Source organism: Oncorhynchus clarkii, chromosome 25 (assembly GCF_045791955.1).
Source record: "Oncorhynchus clarkii lewisi isolate Uvic-CL-2024 chromosome 25, UVic_Ocla_1.0, whole genome shotgun sequence".
Taxonomy (NCBI): domain Eukaryota; kingdom Metazoa; phylum Chordata; class Actinopteri; order Salmoniformes; family Salmonidae; genus Oncorhynchus; species Oncorhynchus clarkii.
The window spans coordinates 627,307-647,702 of record NC_092171.1 but is presented as its reverse complement, the minus strand read 5'-3'; the positions used below and the strand labels follow the sequence as shown (position 1 = coordinate 647,702).

Below are 20,396 nucleotides of genomic sequence, written 5' to 3'. Positions count from 1 at the left end.
ATGCTTCTGGTTATATGGATGGAAGCATATACCTATTATGAATACAATAACAGTTCCCATAGAAAATTCAGCCATCTGTTACTGTACTTTTGCATTTTGATTAACTTTAAATTAAATTATTCTTATCTGAGACCATTAATCTAATCAGTTCCAATCAGTGCTCGCCAACAGTGTTAGCCAATGAGGAATCTGATGTCACCTGATGTGAACCTATGCTGTTTCTCTCCCAGGTCCGGTTTCTCTTCCCTCATTGCTGGCTTTGGCCCCACCAGTGGCCCCACCTATGCCTATGCCCCCCCCTGCCCCTATGGCATCCATGGCCCCACCTCCTCCACCAGGCCCCCCGCCTCCGGCCACGGTGCCACCACCCATGCCCCCTCCACTGCCGGTTGATGGAGGACCACCGGTAGGGGAGGCAGGGAATGAGCTGGCGCAGCCACTCTCAGGACTGGCGGCTGCCCTCGCTGGAGCCAAACTCCGTAAAGTTGCAAGGGTTAGTATCTCAGCTTAGACTTGGATCATGGTCAGTAAGAAGAAAACGTTTTGAAACAAGGAGGTACTACCTAAATGTCCAATAAGAAACTTAATTTTTTTGTTTCTTTGCAATACGTTTGAAAATGTTTTGCTACGGTGTGACCCACTGAACAAGACCATTCATATCTATGTGAAAATTGCTTGGACATTCTAACCATACACACATTACCTGTTGGTTGGCTTCTATACAATGGAACTCGTAAGGTGACCAATGTTGTCTCCTCAGGATGAGAACAGTCCACCAGGAACAGGTGGAGCCAAGAACGATGCCAACCGCTTGAGTGGAGGTAGTGGTGCTGGAGGGGAGGGGTTGATGCAGGAAATGAACGCCCTTCTAGCACGCAGGTGAGAGGAGAACAACAGTGTGAAAGAAATATTTATTTAATCGAATTGAAATACATGTAATTGAAAATCCCTACCCCAGCTATAGCACATCAAAACACCACATTTTTTTAAATGAACATTCTGGAGTTCAAAAAGGTATTCCTTGATGTTATTGTAAGTAATTAGGCTACTAGCCTGTGAAATAACACAAGTTGTCTTTTTCATTATCTAAATGCCTGAATTTGCTTTTCCTGCAGACGGAAAGCCTCAGAGAGACCTGAAGAGGTAATACTGTTTATCTTCTTTTAAAATATCAAGTATTAGTTTCCCAGGGTGGGTCTATCCAGCAACAATAATTGCATTCAAGCAATCTAAAGAGACTTGTGCACACACTTACTCGTACACTGAGTGTACAAAACAATAGGAACACCTTCCTAATATTGATTTGCACACCCTTTTGCCCTCAAAACAACCTCAATTCGTCGGGGCATGGACTCTACAAGGTGTCGAAAGCATTCCGCAGGGATGCTGGCCCATGTTGACTCCAATGCCTCCCACAGTTGTGTCAAGTTGGCTGGATGTCCTTTGGATGGTGGACCAATCTTGGCGCACATGGGAAACTGAAAAATCTATCAGTGTTACAGTTCTTTACACACTAAAACCGGTGCGCCTGGCACCTACTACCTTACACCGCTCAAAGGCAGGTTAAATATTTTGTCTTGCCCATTCACCCTCTGAAAAGCACACATACACAATCCATGTCTCAATTGTCTCAAGGCTTAAAAATCCTTCTTTAACCTGTCGCCTCCCCTTCACCTAAACTGATTAAAGTGGATTTAACAGGTGACATCAATAAGGGATCATAGCTTTCACCTGGATTAACCTGGTCCCTCTGTCAGGAAAAAGAGCTGGTGTTCCTAATGTCTTGTACACTCATATTTTTTTAAATATATATATACACACAGTACCAGTCAAAAGTTTGGACACATGTACTCATTCAACCATTTTTCTTTATTTTTACTATTTTCTACATTGTAGAATAATAGTGAAGACATCCAAATTATGAAATAGCACATATCATGTAGTAATCAAAAAAACATTTAGATTCTTCAAAGTAGCCACCCTTCGCCTTGATGCCAGCTTTGCACACTCTTGGCATTCTCTCAACCAACCTGGAATGCATTTCAATTAACACGTGTGCCTTGTTAAAAGTGAATTTGTGGAATTTCTTTCTTTAATGCGTTTGAGCCAATCAGTTGAGTTGTGGCAAGGTAGGGGTGGTATACAGAAGATAGCCCTATTTGGTAAAGTACCAAGTCCATATTATGTCAGGAACAGCTCAAATAAGCAAAGAGAAATTACAGTCCCATCTTTACTTTAAGACATAAAGGTCAGTCAATCTGGAACATTTCAAGAACTTTCAAGCGCAGTCGCGAAAACCATCAAGCACTATGATAAAACTGGCTCTCATGAGGACCGCAACAGGAAAGGAAGACCCAGAGTCACCTCTGCTCCAGAGGATAAGTTCATTAGAGTTAACTGCACCTCAGATTACAGCCCAAATAAATTCAGATGAGAATGTGTGAATCAGGCCTTCATGGTCGAATTGCTGCAAATAAATCACTACTAAAGGACAACAATAAGAAGAAGAGACTTGCTTGGGCCAAGAAACAGGAGCAAATAGCACATATTTGGACTCACCTTTGGACAGGTGAGTCCAAATGTAAAAATGTTGTGAGCCAGAGTAGATGAAAGGATGATCTCTGCATATGTGGTTCCCACCGTGAAGCATTGAGGAGGAGGTGTGATTGTGTGGGGGTGGATGGAGAGGATGAATGTGGTTTCATTGGCTCTTAACCAACCGTGCTATTTTGTTTGTTTTTTCCACATTGTTTGTAACTTATTTTTTACTGTTGAATTCGGAAGTTTACATACACTTTAGCCAAATACGTTTAAACTCAGTTTTTCAGAATTCCTGACATTTAATCCAAGTAAAAATTCCCTGTCTTTGGTCAGTTAGGATCACCGCTTTATTTTAAGAATGTAAAATGTCAGAATAATAGTAGAGATAATTATTTATTTCAGCTTTTATTTCTTTCATCACATTCCCAGTGGGTCAGAAGTTTACATACACTCAATTAGTATTTGGTAGCATTACCTTTAAATTGTTTAACTTGGGTCAAACGTTTCGGGTAGCCTTCCACAACCTTCCCACAATAAGTTGGGTGAATTTTGTCCATTCCTCCTGACAGAGTCAGGTTTGTAGGCCTCCTTGCTCGCACACACTTTTTCAGTTCTGCCCACAAATGTTCTATGGGATTGAGGTCAGGGCTTTGTGATGGCCACTCCAATACCTTGACTTTGTTGTCCTTAAGCCATTTTGGCACAACTTTGGAAGTATGCTTGGGGTCATTGTCCATTTGAAAGACCCATTTGCGACCAAGCTTCAACTTCTTGACTGATGTCTTGAGATGTTTCTTCAATATATCCACATAATTTTCCGTCCTCCTGATGCCATCTATTTTGTGAAGTGCACCAGTCCCTTCTGCAGCAAAGCACCCCCACAAGATGATGCTGCCACCCCCGTGCTTCACGGTTGGGATGGTGTTCTTCAGCTTTCAGCTTGGTCATTATGGCCAAACAGTTATATTTTTGTTTCATCAGACCAGAGGACATTTCTCTAAAAAGTACGATCTTTGTCCCCATGTGCTGTTGCAAACCGTAGTCTGGCTTTTTTAGGTCGATTTTGGAGCAGTGAATTCTTCCTTGCTGAGCGGCCATTCAGGTTATGTGGATATAGAACTCATTTTACTGTGGATATAGATACTTTGGTACCTGTTGCCTCCAGCATCTTCACAAGGTCCTTTGCTGTAGTTCTGGGATTGATTTGCACCAAAGTACGTTCATCTCTAGGAGACAGAACGCATCTCCTTCCTGAGCGGTATGACAGCTGCGTGGTCCCATGGTGTTCATAATTGCGTACTATTGTTTGTACAGATGAACGTGGTACCTTCAGGCGTTTGGAAATTGCTCCCAAGGATGAACAAGATTTGTGGAGGTCTACAATTTTTTTCTGAGGTCTTGGCTGATTTCTTTTGATTTTCCCAAAGAGGCACTGAGTTTGAAGGTAGGCCTTGAAATACATCCACAGGTACACCTCCAATTGACTCAAATGAAGTCAATTAGCCTATCAGAAGCTTCTAAAGCCATGGCATCATTTTCTGGAATTTTCCAAGCTGTTTAATGCACAGTTAACTTAGTGTATGTCAACTTCTGACCTACTGGAATTGTGATACAGTGAATTCTAAGTTAAATAATCTGTCTGTAAACAATTGTTGGAAAAGTTACTTGTGTCATATACAAAGTAGATGTCCTAACTGACTTCCCAAAACTATAGTTTGTTAACTTGGAACTCCCTCTCCCAGATCCGGGAGAATTGTCATCAACTGACACTAATTAGCATAACGCAACGGACAAAAAATATTGCTAGAAAATATTCATATTCATGAAATCATGTGAAATCATGTGAAATATATTGAAACACAGCTTAGCCTTTTGTTAATCACCCTGTCATCTCAGATTTTGAAATTATTCTTTACAGCCAAAGCAAGACAAGCATTTGTGTAAGTTTATCGATAGCCTAGCATTATGCCTAGCTAGCAGCAGGCAACCTGGTCACGAAAATCAGAAAATAATCAAATTAATTTGTTTACCTTTGATGAGCTTCGGATGTTTTCACTCACGAGACTCCCAGTTAGATAGCAAATGTTCCTTTTTTCCAAAAATATTATTTTTGTAGCCGAAATAACTCTGTTAGTGCTTCACGTTTGGCTGAGAATTCGACCGGAAATTGCGGTCATGACAACGCTGAAAAATATTCCAAATTACCTCCATAATATCGACAGAAACATGGCAAATCCTCAATGTCAATCCTCAATGTGTTTTTTAAATATCTATTCGATAATATATCAACAGGGACAGCTGTATTTTCAGTAAGACCGGGAGGAAAAATAGCTACCTCTGTCTATTACGCCATAATTACTCTGAGAGCCCTTAGCCGGACACTTACGCAATGTAGTCGTTTACGCTCATTCTTCAACATAAAAGCCTGAAATGCTGTAGACACCTTAGGGAATACGTAGAAAAGGGAATCTGGTTGATAGCCCATTCACTGCTCAATAGGGACGCATCGGAACGCAGAGCTTTCAAAACATGAGTCACTTCCTGATTGGATTTTTCTCAGGCTTTCGCCTGCAAAATCAGTTCTGTTATACTCACAGACAATATTTGTACAGTTTTGGAAACTTTAGAGTGTTTTCTATCCTAAGCTGTCAATTGTATGCATATTCTAGCATCTTGTCCTGACAAAATAGCCCGTTTACTTTGGGAACGTTATTTTTCCAAAAATGAAAATAGTGCCCCCTAGTTTCAAGATTAAGGAGTGGTTGAAAAACGAGTTTTAATGACTCCAACCTAAGTGTATGTAAACTTCTGACTTCAACTGTACATAATGTTGTTGCTACCGTCTTTTATGACCTCAAAGATCTTCTGGACATCAGAATAGCGATTACTCACCTTGAATTTGATGAAGAATTTTTCTTTAATGAGTCAGACGAGAGGGATTTACTCTTGACTCCCAAACAGGCCCTCATCCTCATAATTTGCAGGAGAAAGAGATGGAATAGTTATCGCCATCGTACCAACGTACCATCGCTGCATAATAAATTGGAAGAACTTAAAGCACATATCCTACCAACGGGACATTAAAAACTGTAATATCTTATGTTTCACCGAGTCGTGGCTGATCGACGACATTAACAACATACAGCTGGCGGGTTATACACTCTATCAGTAGGATAGAACAGCAGCCTCTGGTAAGACAAGGGGTGTGGTCTATGTATATTTTTAAACAAGTGCACGATATATACGGAAATCTCAAGGTTTTGCTCGCCTGAGGTAGAGTATCTCATGATAAGCTGTAGTCCACACCTAGAGAGTTTTCATCTGTATTTGTCGCAGCTGTCTACATACCACCACAGAGCGATGCTGGCACTAAGACCGCACTCAATGAGCTGTATACCGCCATAAGCAACCAGGAAAACGCTCCTCCAGAGGCGGCGCTCCTAGTAGCCAGGGACTTTAATGCAGGGGAACTTAATTCCGTTTGACCTCATTTCTACCAACATGTTAAATGTGCAACCAGAGGGAAAAAAACTATAGACCATCTTTACTCCACACACAGAGACACGTACAAAGCTCTCTGTCGCCCTCCATTTGGCAAATCTGACCATAATTCTTTCCTCCTGAAAGCTGCTTACAAGCAAAAATTAAAGCAGGAAGCACCAGTGACTCGGTCAATAAAAAAAGTGATCAGATGAAACAGATGTTAAGCTACAGGACTGTTTTGCTAGCACAGACTGGAATATGTTCCTGGATTCTTCTGATGGCATTGAGGAGTACACCACATCAGTCACTGGCTTCATCAATTAGTGCATCGATGACGATGTCCCCACAGTGACTGTATGTACATACCCCAACCAGAAGCCATGGATTACAGGACACATCCGCACTGAGTTAAAAGGAGCGGGACTCTAACCCGGAAGCTTTTAAGATATCACACTATGTCCTCCGATGAACCATCAAACAGGCAAGCGTCAATACAGGACTAAGATCAAATCGTACTACACCGGCTCCGACGCTCGTCGGATGTGGCAGGGCTTGCAACTATTACAGACTACAAAGGGAAGCACAGCCGAGAGCTGCCCAGTGACACACATCCAGGCTGTGTAAGAACTATTTGACCAAGAAGGAGAGTGATGGAGTGCTGCATCCGATGACCTGGCCTCCACAATCACCTGACCTCAACCGAAATGAGATGGTTTGGGGATGAGTTGGACTGCAGAGTGAAGGAAATGCAGCCAACAAGTGCTCAGTATATGTGGGAACTCCTTCGAGACTGTTTGAAAATCATTCCTCATGAAGCTGGTTGAGAGAATTTAACTAGGCAGGTCAGTTAAGAACAAATTCTAATTTTCAATGACAGCCTAGGAACAGTGGGTTAACTGCCTTGTTCAGGGGCAGAACAACATATTCTTTACCTAGTCATCTCAGTGATTGGATCTTGCAACCTTTCCGTTACTAGTCCAACACTCTAACCACTAGGCTACCTGTCGCTCCAGTTGATGATACTAACGATACTAGAATGCCAAGAATTTGCGAAGCTGTCATCAAGGCAAAGCTTGGCTACTTTGAAGCCTCTAAAATCTAAAATATATTTTGATTTGTTTAACACCTTTTAAATAACTACATGATGCCATATGTGTTATTTAATAGTTTTGATGTCTTCACTATTATTCTACAATGTAGAAAATGGTAAAAAAAAAATAAAGAACACACACACATACATATATAAATATATATATATATATGTGTGTGTGTGTGTGTGTGTGTGTGTGTGTATATATTTATATATATATATACACACACACACACACACACACACACACGCACACACAATCATCCATTTTCATTTTCCATTATAGGAGGATCCCAAGCCAGGACAGAACTCTACAGGTATACACACTCTTGCCTCCACATTTTTCTGAGTCTGACCATTATATTTTTTATTGCCTGTATAGAGCGATATTGCTTTTTAAAATGTGTCTCTTCTAATTGTGATCGTCTCTCCTTCTAGGTGCTGGGAAGAATCCATGGGACCGAGTAAACTCTGTAGACAACTCTTCACTGGTATTAAGGTAAGTATCGTCATCTGTTTGATAGGGGCTCCCAAACCTTTTAAAATATCTTGTGGCACAATGAGAAGGGATACAGTGCCTAGTGAAAGTCTACACACCCCTTGCACCCCTTCACATTTTGCTGCCTTAACATGTTAACTAAAAATGTATACAGATCTACAGATCTACACAACCTACTTCACATTTTCAAAATGAAAAAAAGTTATAGAAAATGTAAAAAAATAAAAAGATCTCTTGATTGCAGATGTCTTCACAACCCAGAGCTGATACTTGATGGAAGAACCTTTGTCAGACATTACAGCTGAGAATAATTTGGAATAAGATTCTAGCAGCATTGCACAACATACAGTGCTTTTTGTTGTTACAGCCTGAATTCAAAAGAGATTTAAAAAAACACAATACCCCATAATAACTAAATCAAAATAAGTTACTAATACATGGAAATGTTTAGAAAATTAAATAGAAAAATGCCTAATTTACATAAGTATTCACACCCCTGAGTCAATACATGTTAGAATCACCTTTTGAGAGGCGCATACGTGTACCGATAGAACAGTAGCTCTGTTTTGTACTGTCAAAACTGTGATTATATGAAGAAGCCAGACAATATAGTTTAAATTAAGCCTCTAAAGTCGTTAGATCAAGCAACTGGGAGAGAGTGAGCGGTCAGTTATATACAACAGCGAACCAATCTGTGGGTAAAGCAACGCTGTGACTCGAACCCAACAAGCCATGGCTTCCCTTAGAGGAAAAGACAAAGAACAACTCGGAGATGAAAATAACGACCAGCTAATGGATATCCAGGATAACACCAAAACAAAATAACTGTTACAATCTGTTGTTAAAAAAAAGTTGATTTTCTCGAAAGGAAAGTAGAGTCTATCGTGTCAGATATGCATATACAGGGCGGGTGCATGGACGAACAGGACAACAAAATTTGCCTTCTGGAAACAAAGGAGCAAATTTTAGAAGAGAAACTGGACCAGCAAGAAAACAGAATGAGTGACATAACTCTGATTGCAGCAATACTGCAACAATGGAAGAGGCAAGTGGAAAAAAAATGTTCATCTTTAATTTACAATCTGTAGAAACTATGAGAATAGAAAGATTCTGAACTTTTGTGACACAGTACAGCAGAGTTGAAAAATATATGGCAATTAGAAATCAACACTGGATGGTTTTCAGAGATATATGGGACGGCTTGAGGGGAGCTGAAGCATAGGACTAAAAACAAATTAAAACAAATGTAAAAAGTTAACTAATGGAAAATGCATTGGATTTGTATAAGCTGTAAGTAGAAGCGTACGTATTGTTGTACATTAGTTTACTCCAATTAGTGGAGGAGTGGTAGGGTTAGGGGAAAATAACACAATAAGATTTGTAAAAATAAAACACAATAATGGAAATGATATTGGGTGGTTCGAGCCCTGTTCGAGCCCTGAATGCTGATTGGCTGACAGCCGTGGTATATCAGACCAGGTATGACAAAACATTTATTTTTACTGTTCTTATAATTTTGGTAACCAGTTTATAATAGGATTAAGGCACCTCGGGGTTTGTGGTATATGGCAATTATACCACAGCTGAGGGCTGTATCCAGGCACTCCGCATTGCGTTGTGCAGAAGAACAGCCGCTTTTGGCCATATACCACACCCCCTCATGCCTTATTGCTTAATTATATAATATGTAAAAGCTGTAAAAAGAAGCCTAAGTATTGTTGTTTATTAGTTTACTCCAATTAGGGGAGGGTTGGTAGGCAGGGTTAGGGGAAAATAATACAGAAGAAAAAATATTGTAAACATTTTTGAAATACAATCTGCAATATTAATGCTGATCTATGCCCCGAGGAGAGTAAGAAGCATGAAAAAAAGTGATAAGCATACTAGGCTACATACAGTGATGCCTAAGACCAGCTTATTGTAAATTGAGACAATATTCTTTCCCCCTCCCCTCCCTTTTCCACATACAGTGGGGAGAACAGGTATTTGATACACTGCTGATTTTGCAGGTTTTCCAACTTACAAAGCATGTAGAGGTCTGTAATTTTTATCATATGTACACTTCAACTGTGAGAGACGGAATCCAAAAAAAATCCAGAAAAATCACATTGTATGATTTTTAAGTAATTAATTTGCATTTTATTGCATGACATAAGTATTTGATCTCCTACCAACCAGTAAGAATTCCGGCTCTCACAGACCTGTTAGTTTTTCTTTAAGAAGCCCTCCTGTTCTCCACTCATTACTTGTATTAACTGCACCTGTTTGAACTCGTTACCTGTATAAAATACACCTGTCCACACACTCAATCAAACAGACTCCAACCTCTCCACAATGGCCAAGACCAGAGAGCTGTGTAAGGACATCAGGGCTAAAATTGTAGACCTGCACAAGGCTGGGATGGGCTACAGGACAATAGGCAAGCAGCTTGGTGAGAAGGCAACAACTGTTGGCGCAATTATTAGAAAGTGGAAGAAGTTCAAGATTACGGTCAATCACCCTCAGTCTGGGGCTCCCTGCAAGATCTCACCTCGTGGGATATCAATGATCACGAGGAAGGTGAGGGATCAGCCCAGAACTACACGGCAGGACCTGGTCAATGACCTGAAGAGAGCTGGGACCACAGTCTCAAAGAAAACCATTAGTAACACACTATGCCGTCATGGATTAAAATCCTGCAGCGCACGCAAGGTCCCCCTGCTCAAGCCAGCGCATGTCCAGTCCCGTCTGAAGTTTGCCAATGGCCATCTGGATGATCCAGAGGAGGAATGGGAGAAGGTCATGTGGTCTGATGAGACAAAAATAGAGCTTTTTGGTCTAAACTCCACTCGCTGTGTTTGGAGGAAGAAGAAGGGTGAGTACAACCTCAAGAACACCATCCCAACTGTGAAGCATGGAGGTGGAAACATAATTCTTTGGGGATGCTTTTCTGCAAAGGGGACAGGACGACTGCACCGTATTGAGGGGAGGATGGATGGGGCCATGTATCGCGAGATCTTGGCCAACAACCTCCTTCCCTCAGTAAGAGCATTGAAGATGGGTCGTGGCTGGGTCTTCCAGCATGACAATGACCCGAAACACACAGCCAGGGCAACTAAGGAGTGGCTCCGTAAGAAGCATCTCAAGGTCCTGGAGTGGCCTAGCCAGTCTCCAGACCTGAACCCAATAGAAAATCTTTGGAGGGATCTGAAAGTCCGTATTGCCCAGCGACAGCCCCGAAACCTGAAGGATCTGGAGAAGGTCTGAATGGAGGAGTGGGCCAAAATCCCTGCTGCAGTGTGTGCAAACATGGTCAAGAACTACAGGAAACATATGATCTCTGTAAGGTTTCTGTACCAAATATTAAGTTCTGCTTTTCTGATGTATCAAATACTTATGTCATGCAATAAAATGCAAATGAATTACTTAAAAATCATACAATGTGATTTTCTGGATTTTTGTTTTAGATTCTGTCTCTCACAGTTGAAGTGTACCTACGATAAAGAATTACAAACCTCTACATGCTTTGTAAGTAGGAAAACCTGCAAAATCGGCAGTGTATCAAATACTTGATACACTGTAGATTAAATGTAAAAAATCCTCAGCAATTTCAATGTCAACAATGAAGAGGCGCCTCCTGAGTGGCATGGTAGTCTAAGGCACTGCGTCGCAGTGCTAGCTGTGCCACTAGAGATTTTGGGTTCGAGTCCAGGCTCGGTCGCAGGCGGCCGCGGCCAGGAGACACATGGGGTGGCGCACAATTGGCCCAGCGTAATCTGGGTTAGGGGAGGGTTTGGCAGGCAGGGATGTCCTTGTCCCATCGTGCACCAGCAACTCCTGTGGCGGGCTGGGCGCAGTGCACGCTGACACGGTCGCCAGGTGGGTGTACAGTATTTCCTCTGACACATTGGTGCAGCTGGCTTCCGGGTTAGGTGGGCATTGTGTCAAGACGCAGTGCAGCTTGGTTGGGTTGTGTTTCGGAGGACGCCCAGCTCTCGCCTCTCTGTACAGGAGTTGCAGCGATGAGACAAGACTGTAACTACCAATTGGATACCATGAAATTGGCGAGGAAAAAGGGGTAACCATTTTTTATAATAACAATCATAATACAAATAAAAAAAACAATTATAAACTCTGAAGAGCCGACTCCAGGATGCTAGCCTTCTAGGCATAGTTCCTCTGTCCAGTGTCTGTGTTCTTTTGCCCATCTTAATCTTTTCTTTTATTGGCCAGTCTGAGATATGGATTTTTCTTTGCAACTCAGCCTAGAAGGCCAGCATCCCAGAGTCGCCTCTTCACTTTTTCATTATGAGGTATTGTGTGGAGATTGATGAGGGAAAAAACAATTTAATTAATTTTAGAAAAAGGGTTACATTTAAAAAAAAGGAGACATTGAATATTTAAAGAGGAGTTGGAGAAGCCTATGCTGCCACCTACTGTAGTAACAGCAGAGGTGTAGGAATCCTGATAAATAAGAATACATTGTTATACCCTTATATCCAAGCACATGGACCAAGAATGTTTTCTAATGTTGAATTGTACTTTACATGGTTAAAAATACACCTTGATTTCAATGTCTGTCCAACCAGCGGCAAATATGGTGTTTTTAGATCGAATTCAAGCTAACAGGAACTGTTATTTTAGCAGGTGACCTAAATCATATATTGGATAAGATTGACAGGCGTAGTAATAAAAAAAAGGCAAAGTCAAACTTAAATGAATAATTATTTATTGTCAGTTAACTGGAGAGGTTCCAACAAACTTGATGCACCATAGCACACGTTTGTCAGGAGCAGGGGCAGTTCTGTTAGTTCTCTTATACAGTGGGGCAAAAAAGTATTTAGTCAGCCACCAATTGTGCAAGTTCTCCCACTTAAAAAGATGAGAGAGGCCTGTAATTTTCATCATAGGTACACTTCAACTATGACAGACAAAATTAGAAAAAAAATCCAGAAAATCACATTGTAGGATTTTTAATGAATTTATTTGCATATTATGGTGGAAAATAAGTATTTGGTCACCTACAAACAAGCAAGATTTCTGGCTCTCACAGACCTGTAACTTCTTCTTTAAGAGGCTCCTCTGTCCTCCACTCGTTACCTGTATTAATGGCACCTGTTTGAACTTGTTATCAGTATAAAAGACACCTGTCCACAACCTCAAACAGTCACACTCCAAACTCCACTATGGCCAAGACCAAAGAGCTGTCAAAGGACACCAGAAACAAAATGGTAGACCTGCACCAGGCTGGGAAGACTGAATCTGCAATAGGTAAGCAGCTTGGTTTGAAGAAATCAACTGTGGGAGCAATTATTAAATAATAATAATTAAATTACAATTGGTGGCTGACTAAATACTTTTTTTGCCCCACTGTATACTGCTTACACTGAAGTTATATTTGCATGATTCATCTTATTAATTATTCATAATTAATGAATCATTAACATTTGGTTCATGCATGTGACCGACCAATACTGGTTCATGCATGTGACAGACCAATACCTCACAAGGCTTCATCTCTCCAAGCTGAGACCTTGAAACTGAGATATCCTTTCGTTCTCAAAACAAAGTTCTGGGCGTGCTGCCAAATTGCAGATACTGATAGTGACGATTTTTTCAATCAGTCACTTGCATTAACACAGAAATTGGTTATTAGAAAAAGCACAAACATAACATTTTCCATCACACTATCTTGGAAAACAATAATCCATGTCTGAACTATTACAATGTAAACTTACTTTCAATCTGTCTGTCTGCATATTTCAAGACATGGCATATGGGGGTGTACTTAGATACCCAATGGGCTGGACAATTATTTTCTCATCTTGAATTTCTTTAAATAAAAAACGTGGAAATCAATCAATCCGCCCATTATTAACACAATGGAAAAATCTAATGTATTATTGAAATGTGGCAAACCTAGTCAGTTGCACAACTGAAATGTGTCTTCTGCGTTTAACCCAGGGTTTCGATCCAGCAACCTTTGGGTTACTGACCCAATGCTCTAACCACTAGGCTACCTGCATTCTGTAACACAACTAAATGTGGAAAAAGTCAATGGGTGTGAATACTTTCCTAAGGCATATTGTTTTTATAAAATTTGTTCAAGCTCAGTAAATTTGGTTGGGAATCATTTATGGACAGCAATATTCAAACCTTGTCTCTGATTTTCACTCTAGGACTGAGACTAGACCAATCAGGAACACTCAACACTTCTTGGAAAGCCATTCTGGTGTGTCTTTGGCATAATTTGTCATTGTCTTACTGAAAAATAAAACTCTATACCAGGGTTAGGTTTTCAAAAGACTGAGTCAGATTTTTCTTAAACTTTTTACCTGGGCTTTGCTCCTTTCATATTTATTTTGATCCTGAGCAACTCCCCAGTCCCTGCCGATGACAAGAATATCTATAACATGATGCTGCCACCACAATACTTGAAAATACAAAGGGGTTCACTCTGTATTGTATTGGATTTGACCCAAACCTGTAGTTTTTAATTTAGGCCAAAAAGTTAATTTATTTGGTGTGTTTTCTTGCAGTGATACTTAACAGCCTTGTTACAAACAGAATGGATGATTTGAAGAGGAATTTTTAACACAGGCTTATTTGTCATTACAGACCAGTAATATGGACCGAATGCAATGTTGTTGATCCCTTTATATAGTTGGGGCAATGTTATGGGTATGTTGTCACCACAGGGACTGGGGAGTTTGTTAGGATCAAAATAAATATGAAAAGAGCAAAGCCGAGGTAAAAAGAAAAAAACAACTCAGTCTTCTGAAAACCTAACCCTGGGATAGGGTTTTGTTTTTCTGCGGGACAATTACACAAATTGTAATGCAAAAAAAACACAACAGAATGGCTTTGCAAGAGAGGTAGAGTGTTCCTGAATGGTCCAGTATAAATCCTGACTTAAAACTGCTTAAAATCAAAGACAAGGTTTAAATATTGCTGTCCATCATTGATTTACTTCCAAATTTACTGAGCTTGAGCAATTCTGACCAAAAAAATTAGTTGGGGCATGGACTCTACAAGGTGTTGATAGCGTTCTACAGGGATGCTGGCCCATGTTGACTGCAATGCTTCCCATAGTTGTGTCAAGTTGGCTGGATGTCCTTTGGGTGGTGGACTGTTCTTGATACTGTCGTGTCTTTGGCATCATTAAAAGTGAAGACTGTTATTTTATCGAATCAATTCTCTATAATTATTATTAAGTGATTAAACTAATCATGTAAATGTAATTAACTAGGAATTCGGGGCACCACGGAAAATCTTCAGATTACAAAGTTAGAATTTTCAGATTATAACTTTTCAGTTAGTTCAGTTTTCAGTCTTCAATTAGTCTTCTATTAATGAATTATTCTTTACTATTAATGAATTATTCTTTATTATTCTTTAGAGTTAGGGTAATGTGGCTGTATTATCTTTCATGAGGTCACAAATAATGAAACAAAATGGACCGGGTCGTAGCTGGCTTCTCCACCGACCGTTTACACATTCTCCAAAATATGGATATTATTCAATTCTCAAATTCTGGAATGTACTAGAATATGGCTGGAGTTCCTTTGTTCTACTGTGAAACTCTCTCTCCATATTGCATGGCCAGGGGGAGAGAGTCTCCGCCGGGAATTTACGACCTGAGATAATAGTACCTGGATGTAGGAGAGAGTGAGAGAGGGGGAAGCCACAATCTATACCCAGAAAGGGCCACGTCATGACAATACACATGGGAAACTGTTGAGCGTGAAAAACAGCAGCAGCGTTGCAGTTCAGTTCAACCAGTGCGCCTGGCACCTACTACCATTCATCATTCAAATATTTTTTCTAGCCCATTCACGCTCTTAATGACACACATACACAATCCATGTCTCAATTGTATCAAGGCTTAAAAATCCTTCTTTAACCTGTCTCCTCCCCTTCATCTACACTGATTGAAGTGGATATAAAAGTGACATCAATAAGGGATCATAGCTTTCACCTGGATTCACCTGGTCATTGGTCATGGAAAGAGCAGATTTTCATAATACTTTGTACACCAAGTGTATTTTACCCTAAGAGTTGTGCAAAGTTGGTAGAATCTTATTGAAAATGATTCACAGCTGCCAGAGATTCATGGCTGCCAGAGATGTTTCCACCAAGTATTAACTCTGGAGTGTGAAGACATACGCAATCAAGACATCTTATATTTTTAATTTGTTAATTATTTTGGTAAATGTTCTATAACTTTATTTTACTTTGAAAATGTGGAGTAGGTTGTGTAGATCTGTAAGGGGGGGAAATTATATTGAATTCCTTTTTAGATTTAATTTTAAGGCAGCAAAAAGTTGAAGACTTGCGTAGACTATTATATTGTTACATTATTATTTTGCCTATTTAGTGTTGTAGATTACGCTGTAATGAAAAGCACTATATACGAATGAAATGTATAATTATTATTTTTTATATGTGGGATTTTACTGATGTGTGGATTTGCTCATCTGAGGCATAGTAACTGTTTAGCCTGGTTGTGGATCTGTGATATCTGTATAGCCAACTCCTATGGCAGTTGTTGGCTATACAGCAAAACAGATCTGGGACCAGACTATAACTTTTTAGGTAAATAAGGGGATTAATTGAGAGGTTCATATTACGTAGCATTATGTTCTCTTAGATGAGGAAATATGCACTTTGTGCTCAGTTTATTTGGTACACCCACTAGTACTGGGTCAGACCCCCCTTTGCCTCCAGAACAGCCTGAATTATTTGGGACATGGAAACGTTGCTCAATTAGTATCAAGAGACCTTACGTGTGCCAGGAAAATATTCCCTAAGCCATTACACCACCGCCACCAACCTGTACCGTTGACACCAGGCAGGATGGGGCCATGGACGCCAAATCCATCAGCATGATGCAACAGGAACCAGGATTCGTCGTACCAGGCTATGTTTTTCCACTCCTCCATTGTCAAGTGTTGATGACTGCATGCCCACAAGAGCAGCAGCTTCTTATTTTTAGCTGAAAGGAGTGGAACCCGGTGTGGTCGTCTGCTGCAATAGCCCCACCATGACAAGGACTGACAAGTTGTGCTTTCCAAGATGCTGTTCTGCACACCACTGTTGCACTGTGCCGTTATTTGCCATTTGTGGCCCGCCTATTAGCTTGCACGATTCTTGCCTTTCTCCTTCGACCTCCCATCAATAAGCTGTTTTCGTCCACATGACTGCCACTGACTGGATTTTTTTTGTTTGTCGCACCATTCTCGGTAAAACCTAGACACTGAAATATATTCTCAGTATTTTCAATGGGAAACAAGAACCATGGGAGTGTTTGCTTAATGCATTGAGGAAGCTTGTGATGATAATATATAGTACTAGTCAAAAGTTTTATTATAGTCCCACTAAATTATAGTCCCACTAAGCGCAAACCAGATGGGATGGCGTATGGCTGCAGAATGCTATGGTAGCCATGCTGGTTAAGTGTGCCTTGAATTCTAAATAAATCACTGAAAGTGTCACCAGTAAAGCACCCTCACACCTCCTCCTCCATGCTTCACGGTGGGAACCACACATGCGGACATCATCTGTTCAGCGTCTCACAAAGACACGGCGGACTGATTTTCACCAGTCTAATATCCATTGCTCGTGTTTCTTGTCTTCTTCTTATAGGTCTCCTTTAGTGGTGGTTTCTTTGCATCAATTTGATCATGAAGGCCTGATTCACGCAGTCTCCTCTGAACAATTGATGTTTAGATGTGTCTGTTACTTGAACTCTGTGAAGCATTTTTTGGGGGCTGCAATTGCTGAGGCTGGTAACTCTAATGTACTTATACCCTGCAGCAGAGCTAACTCTGGGTCTTCCTTTCCTGTGGTGGTCCTCGTGAGAGCCAGTTTCATCATAGCGCTTGGTAGTTTTTGTGACTGCACTTGAAGAAACTTTTAAAGTTCTTGAAATGTTCCCGATTGACTGACCTTCATGTTTTAAAGTAATGATGGACTGTCGTTTCTCTTTGCTTATTTGAGATGTTCTTGCCATAATAAGGACTTGGTATTTGACCAAATTACCAAATCTTCTGTATAGCACCCCTACCTTGTGACAACACAATTGATTGGCTCAAACGCATTAAGAAGTAAAGAAATTCCACTACTTAACTTTTAACAAGGCACACCTGTTAATTGAAATGCATTGCATGTGACTACCTCATGAAGCTGGCTGAGAGAATGCCAAGAGTGTGTAAAGCTGTCATCAAGGCAAAGGGTGGCTACTTTGAAGAATCTGAAATATAAAATATTGTTGTTTAACACTTATTTGGTTACCACATAATTCCATATGTGTTATTACATAGTTTTGATGTCTTCACTATTATTCTACAATGTAGAAAATAGTAAAACATAAATTAAAGCCCTTGAATGAGTAGGTGTGTCCAAACTTTTGACTGGTACATGGCCCGCCAATTTGGATTTATCGCCTTAATAAACAGTGAATGGATTGTTGCCTTACATTGCTAACACCACCATGCTATATCAATTTAAGATACTGTACCTTCATCTAATAATCAAGGATGAATGTTGCTTGTCACTTGTCATTAGCTGTAGAACATTTCTGCTTTAATGTACTGTATAGGTCTTATTTACTATTAAATTAATATTTATCGATAATTTCCAATCATCCCTATGGTTGTTGTTTTGCAGGGTGCGACCAGTGGGCAGCACTAGTGAAGGAGACATAGACTTTGACAGGATGAAGCAGGTAGAAATCTCATTTCAAAACTGTAAAACATATTGGACGGATCAGTGTGGCATTCTTCAATCGTTAATGGAATAAAAGTATTGTGAAAGAAGCAGAAAATGTCAACTGTATTTTTTATCCCCACAGGAAATCTTGGAGGAAGTTGTACGTGAATTGCAGAAGGTGAAAGATGAGATCATTAATGGTAGGTGATACAAAGTGTTTATGCATGTTGTTATTGAAAAGGCTTGCCAGCATCAGTGAGCAATTTACCTGCAAACTGACTAGGTCCTTCCTATTCATGTTCTATACACTTTATGTAGTTCGATTCAGTTTTTCCGTTACGGCGAACAAAGGTATCCTAATGAATTATGTCCTAAGATGATGCTAGGCATACAGTTCATCTATTTACTTCTTCATAGTTTTTCTTTTAAATAGATGAAGGTTCAGTGATAATGCCGTCCTCCAGTACCCATTCTCTACAGAACACACACACACACGCACACGTGATTTTCTCAGTTTTGTGTTCTCTTTCAGCCATTAGACAAGAAATTGGTCGAATCCATACATCATAATATCTGGACAGTGGGACATGCAGGAAGTATGAAGGATAAGATCTGCTCGGAAGAAATGTTCTCAACGTTTCTGTGATGATATGAAACATTGCTGTGACGCTGCAGAAAAGTTGAGCCAACATTGAGTCTGCTGTGCAGAACAGAGGGATGAAAAAAAAGTGAGAATGAAACGGAGAATGAGAGAGATAAAATAATGGTTAAATGAAGAAAGGATGTACGGACGGAAGGATGCACGGACGCTTGCACCGTTTCCCGTTTTTTCCTTTCCGTGCATTTACAGACTCAGTTCAGTTTGCAGGTTTCTGCTCTGTCTGTTCTAAGTCTTACAAAAGGAAATATTTTTGTTTTCTACGTTTGTACTGTTTTATTATTTTAAAAAACTGTGATTATTTTATTATTTGTAATATTATATATAGAGACAGACAAAACTGTTGTTCTACATTGGCGGGTCCTGGAGGAAACTTGCACACATTTACATCAGCCTTTTATATTTTATATGATTTACTTTATCCTAGGGTGTTTGACCAGCACATACTGTGCTTTAGTCACCTGACCTCGGCAGTTTTTAAAAAGCTTTTTATCTATTTACCAGTAACAGGGCAGTGTTCATTAGGCACCAAACAGAAGATAACTGACTGAACCAGGGAGGGACTACCTGGACATGTCCAATAAGAAACACTCATTTTTGTTGTACGTTGCTAAAGGTTTTCATTTGTGGATCGTTCACAAAAAAAGTATCCAAAACTGTAAATTCACCATTTCCCAATATAGATCAAATTATCCATACGAAATCCAAAGTAACTATACAGTATGTGTATATGATTTGTTCCTGTGTTTTACCATGCATGAATCTGATCTTTATTAATTTTTTAATTGGGTTTTTAAAAAAAGTGGCATGTTTACAATGGTGGTTTGTTTTTGTGAATGTCCTCCTTCCTTGCTATTTAAGGTTGAACTTGAATTTGATATGTGAAAATAGAGCCAGTTGCTCTTGCAAAATGAAAAGAATACATACATCAGTGCAACAATTATTTGTGATGATAGGAAAATGCTTATTTGAGGAAAATATTTGATTGAATACCGGTTGTGACATTATGTTAACTTTGACCAAGTTCTGAATAAAATTTCAAAACTGAAAGTAAATTAATTTAAACAAAACAATAGACCTGTCTACAGTATAGAGTGGTGTGTTTTATTTATACATCGTTATGACTTAGAAAAAGACACTGAGGCCTAGATTCAATCAAATCAAGCGTTAACCGAACAGAACCGACAAACGCATAGCTGATGTTTTGGCAGTGTCGGAGGTGGAACTGCGTTGGAGCTGACAAATAGGTAAGCAGCTGCTGTTGATCATTGTCACAAAGCCACACTCATGCTAGAAGTTCAGAACGAGAAAGTGTAGGCTATATAGAAATAATGATGCAAAATTAAATGAAATATTGAGAAATTCTATAAACCTAATCGAGGTGTAGATTACATCTCACATTCCAGTGTTCGAAATTCTAAACAAGGCTGCATGGA

At 39.9% G+C, this 20,396-nt stretch overlaps 1 protein-coding gene across 8 annotated transcripts in view; it reads left to right on the top strand.

The window, feature by feature from the left end:
• The window catches only part of LOC139383428 (ena/VASP-like protein), a 66,943-nt gene extending 46,908 nt beyond the window's left edge, over positions 1-20,035 (top strand). For all 8 annotated transcript variants that reach the window (XM_071127974.1, XM_071127975.1, XM_071127972.1 and 5 more), the window contains 8 exons: positions 231-493; positions 761-879; positions 1,116-1,143; positions 7,401-7,431; positions 7,553-7,613; positions 18,261-18,318; positions 18,445-18,502; positions 18,835-20,035. In XM_071127974.1, coding sequence (XP_070984075.1) covers positions 231-493; positions 761-879; positions 1,116-1,143; positions 7,401-7,431; positions 7,553-7,613; positions 18,261-18,318; positions 18,445-18,502; positions 18,835-18,872 — 656 coding nt within the window. In that variant the 3' untranslated portion in view covers positions 18,873-20,035. The remainder of the gene's footprint in view (positions 1-230; positions 494-760; positions 880-1,115; positions 1,144-7,400; positions 7,432-7,552; positions 7,614-18,260; positions 18,319-18,444; positions 18,503-18,834) is intronic.
• Positions 20,036-20,396: the final 361 nt, after the last annotated feature.